Source organism: Pygoscelis adeliae, unplaced genomic scaffold (genome assembly GCF_000699105.1).
Source record: "Pygoscelis adeliae isolate BGI_AS28 unplaced genomic scaffold, ASM69910v1 Scaffold111, whole genome shotgun sequence".
Taxonomy (NCBI): domain Eukaryota; kingdom Metazoa; phylum Chordata; class Aves; order Sphenisciformes; family Spheniscidae; genus Pygoscelis; species Pygoscelis adeliae.
The window spans coordinates 1,149,851-1,157,565 of NW_008824542.1; the positions used below are offsets into that span (position 1 = coordinate 1,149,851).

The 7,715-nt window shown below is 39.2% G+C and overlaps 1 protein-coding gene across 1 annotated transcript in view; it reads left to right on the forward strand.

Moving 5' to 3' along the window:
• Positions 1 to 7,715, forward strand: part of SAMD12 (sterile alpha motif domain containing 12) — a 183,896-nt gene that overhangs the window by 95,122 nt on the left and 81,059 nt on the right. The window contains exon 5 of the mRNA XM_009321690.1: positions 4,195 to 4,266. Within this exon, the coding sequence (XP_009319965.1) occupies positions 4,195 to 4,266 (72 nt within the window). The remainder of the gene's footprint in view (positions 1 to 4,194; positions 4,267 to 7,715) is intronic.

The window sequence follows — 7,715 nt, forward strand, 5'->3', positions numbered from 1 at the left end:
TCTCAGAAGTCAGTCTACTGGAAAATTTGGTCTGGAAAGTTTAGTTCTTCTGAGCTAACGCATACCCAAAACTGTCTTACATGTTTGATGAATAGATATTACATATATATATACACACACACACATATGTATGTACGTATTTCCCCACTCATGTATAAATTGGAAAGAGAAAAAACAGTTTTCCTCAAGGTTTAAGAAAAAAAAAAATACTGCTGTTTGTGTTGCAACCAGTCATGAAAGACTTTCAACTAAAAAGGAAAGTTTTGAGCAGTCAGAGGCTGTGATTTAGCAACAGCTGTTTGTGATCAGTGCCAGTAGAAATCACTTGTTTTCACCCAGCCGAAAAGAACAGGCTGGTAAAAGGGATTCCAGGAATAGGTACAGTCTTTCACACAGAGTTTAAATAAATCGAGTGTACATATTGTAAGATGGTGCCATTTACAATGTAACATATTTGTCATTTCTAATGAGATTTTTCCAGAAATCAGACATAGAATAAAATTAGGGTTGATAGTTGTTTTGTAAAGGAATTGAGGAAATCTGAGCCCTAACTATAGTTCCGACCCCTTAGAAAGTACATAGAAATTTTCACTGCTGGGCTTCTGGTTCAAAACCTGACTGTCTTCATCAGCTAACACCTTTATGGTCAAACTGAGTGGATAGTGTTGGATATAAGAAGAGAATAAATGCGGTTCTCAGTTGGATCCAGTATCCCTCTGTCCCAGTACTCTGCCCCTGGCAGCAGCAGCTGCTGTTTAGGCAGAGCCCAGAACCCTGGCCCCTCTTTATGATCCTATTCCCTTGGGCTCCCCAGCATCCAGAATTGCTGTGTTAGGAAGACTACTTCCCTGCCTAATTCTTTCAGTATCCATTGAGTGTCTGTCTCACTCTGTCATGAAACAAGTTGTTCACAAGTTTTTTTACAAACTAGAATATAGTCACTGGCAGCCCCAGTGGTGCTGAAAGTGCCAAAGCCTAACTTGGTGTGCCTTCAGTTGGGTATGTATCTTCTGCCTTCCACAGAGACTCTAAGCAATCCTACTATCATGTGCATGCAATAGCAGCTACACATCCTCTGTATTTCAGATACACCAGTCACACCTCAGACACATCAGATGAATTGTGCCTGTTGCTCTCCATTGATTATTATAGAAGCTCAGGATGACTGCCAGATGTATTTGTCTACATGGTAGATGACTAAACTTAGGTGAGATCAATTCCCACTCACTATGCCTAGATGTAAACTCCTATGCTGAAAAATTTGATCTGAAAGCTGGATGAATTGCCCTCTTCACTCAGATGAGTTTTGGTAACACCATCTTTCTGATTTTATGAAACTGGTGTTGTTGACGCCTTCATGAATGCATTCTGTTAGAAAAGTGTTTTACCATATTGGCACTTTTAACAAAAATGAAAGTCACTTAAAGCCTTTTTGAGAATATAAAATAAAGTTTTGCTGTTCTGAATCCCTGAAGGTGAATGTTGCCAAATAGTTCAAAAGTATTTTTCTTCCTGTTGTTACTAGCATTTATGGCCTGTGCAATAAAGATTTATAATTACTGGAAAGATTCAAAGGAGGCGGGAGAAAAACCCTCTCCTTTTATGCCTTTGTAAAGTTGCTTTTCTAAGTTGTGTAAGAAGAACCTGTTTTATTTAAAAGCTTCTCTTCTTTCATTCACATTCTTTAAAAGCCTTTCTGTAATGTAATTTTAAAAATGAATGTGGTTCTATTCAAATAAAAGTTTACTCTTAATGGCTTTTATGCTTCATATGATAGAGCACCTTCATTTACCTAGTTATACATAGGCAGTCAGCAGTGTTATGAACTGTTTCTTTATTACTAAGCAGTATGCAGATCTCTGGCATCTTCCACAAAGGAAAAGGGTGGGATTTTTTTAAACTCTTTATTTGACATGATCATAAAGCATGGGTGCTAGCCCAGTGTTTTATGACATGCTCAAGTATAATTAATAATTTTAACTATGCTGGTTCCCTCTTAAGATCAATATTACAGAATTTTTCCAGTCACTATTTGAATGGATTTTAATTGAAATTGATTCCCTATAAAATAATAAATTGAAGTGTATTAACAATGATCTTGTGGTCCTTGACGTTAAGGAGTTCTGAATTCTAACAAAATTCTGAACAGTTTTCAAAAAATACCTGATTTTCCTCTATGCAGCCTGACTACTCATAAAGCACCTGTAGTGTGGTTTTTTTTTTTTATTTAAGTGCTAATTCCAACAGATGACAGCATAAATACAGCAGCCTTGATTTGCAACATGAATGTGAATGGAAATGTAGCAGGGAGTTATTGCATTTTAAATAACCTATTTTTCTGTTTGCAGCTCAGCTACAGCTGTATTGTGTGATCCTAACATTTAAATATACACTGTTACGCATAGCGCTACCTTCAAAGTTTTTATCAGTAAAAATACCTCCCAGTCACCTGACATTGAAAGTTATCTGTACAAAGAAAGGATGCATTGAGAAAATCTGCAGTGAGTAGCTCCATAAGAACCTCAGTGTTTTGCCCAAGGTATCACCTGTAAGGGCATCGAGTCAGTCTTTGTTTTTCTCAGTGTAAGAGTGACGGGTTGAGTTTTAGGCGGTATGTACATGGCAGTACCACACAGTTCTGAAGCTCCTCAACCATACTAAGGTTTCATCCACATCCTAGAGCTTATTCTCAATTAAGCTTATCCACATAGTTGGAAAAGTAGCTGGTTTACATATATTTGGCTTCTACAATGACTTCAACCTGAAGACAACCTGATCGGAAAATAGCCAGACTCAGGAACGCACACATCATTTTATATCCAGACAGCCTGGTATAAAATGTCAGGACTCTGATCTCGCATACTCATTCAACTATACAAGAGGGCCGGAGCTCATCCTCAGGAACTGTAGGTATAAGCAAGTTAGAGACTTTTGCATGTGAACAAAAAGGCATGTCAAGGTTCCCCATGTCTGAGAGCAGTCTGAAGGCATATACATTGACATGGTCTTACAGTTTTGAGTCCTCTCCACTAGCAATAGGGTTCAGATCTTCCCAGTCAGTTCATCTGGGACACCCAGCTGCCATCAGCTGGCATTTGATGATGTGAGATGGAGTTGAAGCAGTTGAAGTTGGCCTTAGAACAAGTGATTTTGCCATATTCTTTCATTCTTTACCGAGACCAGTTGGGAGGCTTACCGTCAATAACATCAGCCAGCAGACTCTGAAGTTAAGTTCTTCTTTGTTGTGTTGAGAGAGCACTGTTGCGTAGGACTTTCAGGAGCTGGGTTTTGAGAGAAAGACCTGAAAGAAAAAAGGGTCTTGCACAGCAAAAAGAGGGAGGAGTTCTTCTGTTGTTAAAACTTATTCTCCAAAGTCCTCTAAGCTGCATGGTTCTTGTTTTCTTTTCTGTTCAGTGTATGTTGGAGGTAGACATGGAGACAGAATGGTAATCACATTTCCTTCTTTCTTTAAAGTATTATTAGGTCATTCCAGTCTTCTCAAGAAATGAAGAGGAAAGCCTTCTTTCTTACTCTATTTCTTTTTGTCTTTTATTCCTTTAAAAACTCCCGAGTAACTGAGGATTGTTGTTAAAGTTGGGCCAAGAGGTTAATATCTCCTCCTCTAGTTTTCTTTTGTTGATTCTCCTTTAGCCTGAGTGTTTAAAGGGCTAATTAGACTACAGTGGTCTGGTGAGGAATTTCTTTAGCTCGCTCCAGATAGTGTAGCTATGTGAAACACTTTTCAGCCATTCCTTGTGATTTTCTGTCATAAGGTGCCAAGGCGGTCCAGCCGTATTTAAAGAATTTTGGATGCTGGAAGGAGCAATCAGCATCGTCTTAGACAATGGACTGGCTTTTAAAAGTGTCAGGTAATTAAGGATGCAGATAGACCTTTGAAAATTCCTGATGCTGATCACTCCCACGGTGTCACAGCAGTTATAATTCTCGGTCCAAACTTTAAAGACTTTGAAGCAAACAAACTGTATTTCAGATGAAAGGGACAGGAAAGAGGAAGGGAGGGATAGTCCTACCTCTAAAGCTCCACTGACAAATCAGTTGTCACCTGTGTAGTTTCTGAATGCGTCTTTCTCTAGACTCTAGAATTGCTTTAATGTGTCCAGCAGTGCAGCTGCCATCCATTCTGTTACAGCTGTTGACTGTGACACTAACCACTGATATTGTTGACTTTTGTAGATCTCTACTTAAACCTGGAGCATGATTTTTTGAGGGTCATAGAAAAGCAGCCAGTCCTTACAGCCCATCAAGGTAATGAATGTCTTTTTGCTGGGATGTTTCTTCATAAAATGAGACAACAATGAGCTTTTTTTGTCTTTTTCTAGAAATGTTTCCTTTAGGTATAGAGTTTTTTTCAGCTATCATCGTGAAAATAGTGTTTTATTTTCTTCTAGTCCTAATAAGCTCTTTCTGAGTGAATTATTATTGTTTACTGATATTTGCTTGCTAAAATTGTTTGTTGATAAATTTTCTTTCTCCCTTCTTAAGTATCAGCTGCTGTGATAAGCACTAAAATGTGTGAGCATTGCTTTGTCAGCAACTCATGTTTTCCTTTATTATACTGTTACTGCTATTCTTGAGATCTCTTTGGTTCTCTCTAGTAATGGGAGTGTCACTGTGGGAATTTTACTGTACTTCTACATGGCTTAGCTGATCACGTAAAATTCTGGTATAAGAATATATGTTTTACTGATTTCTTCAGTGTTTTCTCCTGATCCAGATGATCAAAACTCAGGGTATTTAGGTGAGGAATGTAAACAGATGCTGGGACCAGAAGAGGGGAATCCTTTTATCAAGGATGTCTCTAGGAATTAGGAGCACCTAAAGCTAGTGTCTTCTTTAAGTTTCTGCTGCTTATAATTAATTTGGCTAGAGTCTTTGGGAAAGTCTTTAGCTGACTTAAAACTTGATCCATACTCTTCATGCACACATTCTGTATCAATTCTAGTACAGTGAGCAAATAGCAAGAGTAGCTACTCTACTAAGAAGAATGTAAATTTATGTCTACCACCAGCTATGGGTTGGTTTTGCCCCAGTTATCTTCCTTTGAAAATCTGAGACCTCAACTTTGTTCTTGGTCCTGTGAGGGCAAATGAAGGAGTAATGCTCCGTTGATTTCAGCAAAATGTGAAACTAGTTAAAATGAGAACAGGATCAACCCCATTTTCCCTCTACAGCATGAGACTATAAAGCCCATTCAAATCAATGAAGGGTACCAATGACTTTGCTGACCTTTGGATCAAATCCATAAACCTTTTTAATAACTTAACTAAAACCACAAATACAGAAACATGTGTTCTGTTCTCTAACCCAACACAGGTCTTTCTAAAATTGAAAAATATGATCCCTTGCCAATTTTATTCTATCAAAAATACAATTTTGACATTTTATTCTCTTTAGAACTCTCTTCTTAACTATATAAAGCCTATTTTTCACTTGGTCTCAAAATCTCTTTTGATGATGTGCACTGCCTATGTTACTTGCAATCCTAATTTCATAATCACTGTTGAAAATGAAACGCACAAAACTTGCTTTTATCTTACTCTTTTTATTCATGTTCTTTACTAAAATGGCATAATCAAAGATAAAAACAAATATACTGTCTTTTAGCTTGAGCAGTTTGAAGTGTCTTTGTTGCATCTTACATTAGCCAGCTGAAAGTTAGGTGTCTGGTTGAACTCATTCCTCGCATTCCTAAAATAATCAAAGAGCGACAACAGCCACCTCCAGAAATAATCTGTGCCCTTCTAAAACAGATGCCCATGATAGGTGCAATGCATTGCCCTCTGGAGGTTCCTGCCTCTGTCAGCTGGAGGACTTGCCATCTAATTTGGGATAGCTAAAATTAAATAGAGGAAAAGTAGGCAGTAGCTTTTCCCATTTTTTGCTTCTCAGCATGAAGCATATAACAAGTGATGTTACCCACTTTTAATTTGCTACCAATCTTCCACTACCTTAGTATATTAATTCTATTGTCTTTATCTGTACCTGTTAGCAGAATTTGGTTATGCTATGCCCTTAAATTACTTTTTTTTTTGCTACAATTGATAACATCGTCTTTCATACTCTTATTACTTTCCGTGAACATTTTTTTAACTGAGCTAACTACTGCTCACTGGTAGTAGCATTAAAGCTCCAACCAAAAAGGCTAAAATTAATGAGTTACAAGTTCTGGGTTAAGAGGTTTTGGGGTTGTTTTCTTACTTGTAATTTAAATGGTCCTTTAGTCTGAAGCAGACAAGCGCTCATTTTATATATTGTCTTGGGATAGGGTTATAACTTACCTGTGCTTTGGCAATTTTTCTCAGAAGTGAGTGCTTTAATAACTGCAGTTAGGCAGATCCTAGTCCTCTGAGTTCTTCCTTTCATCTGGATGTGGTTGAGCCTGACACAAATACTAAACCATTATTATTATTATTATTATTATTATTATTATATGATTGTGGCTTTTGTTGTCTCTGTGGAGCTGGGTCCAGTCTTACACAGGAAGGCCAGGACGAGGCTGAGAGCTCCAGATGAAATCCTCATTGGGAATTGAACTTTTGCTTTAAAATTCAGAAAAGTTACTGAAAACTACTTCCCTTTCATGTAATTAATTAGTACAGGCAATGAAGGTGTAAGTCTCTTGAAAACCATGAACTGCATAGTTTCAATTAAATAGAAAGGCTGGTAAAACCTATCCAAAAATTACTTGAAATAATAACACAGAAGAGTGACTGAAAAACCAAGCTTCTTCATAGGTCTTTTGTTTGGTTTCTGTGTCTCCCTTAAAGCTCTCTTGCATTCTCATGCAGCTCGTTCGTTTTCTTGAATGCTAAAGCCTTTTACCATCTGCCAAAAGGTTTTATTTTGGGGTTTCCTCTAATGTGGGAGGGTGGTTTCCTCCTTCCCTTTGTGCTAGTTTCATTGCTATCTTTAGGACTCAGAGCTTACTGGAGACCTTCCTGTCTCCCTTTTATTACACAGTCTCCTCCTTCCTTGCTGCAAATGCTTGCAGAAGTGCTCACCAAGCCACTTTCCATCATTTATCAGCAGTCCTGGCTAACCAGGGAGGTCCCAGATGACTGGAGGTTAGCAAATGTGATGCCCATCTACAAGAAGGGCTGGAAGGAGGATCCGGGGAACTACAGGCCTGTCAGTCTGACCTCGGTGCCAGGGAAGGTTATGGAGCAGATCATCTTGAGTGCCATCACGTGGCACGTACAGGACAACCAGGTGATCAGGCCCAGTCAGCATGGGTTTATGAAAGTGAGCTCCTACTTGACTAACCCGATCTCCTTCTATGACAAGGTGACCCGCTTAGTGGATGAGGGAAAGGCTGTGGATTTTGTCTACCTAGACTTTGGTAAAGCCTTTGACACTGTTTCCCACAGCATTCTCCAGGAATGTTCCCCAGGGCTCAGTATTGGGGCCAGTTCTGTTTCATATCTTTATCAATGACCTGGACGAGGGGATCGAGTGCACCCTCAGTAAGTTTGCAGACAACACCAAGTTGGGCAGGAGTGTTGATCTGCTTGAGGGTAGGAAGGCTCTGCAGAGGGACCTGGACAGGCTGGATCGATGGGCTGAAGCCAATTGTATGAGATTCAACAAGGCCAAGTGCCGGGTCCTGCCCTTACTGTCACAACAACCCCATGCAGCGCTACAGGCTTGGGGAAGAGTGGCTGGAAAGCTGCCTGGCGGAAAAGGACCTGGGGGTG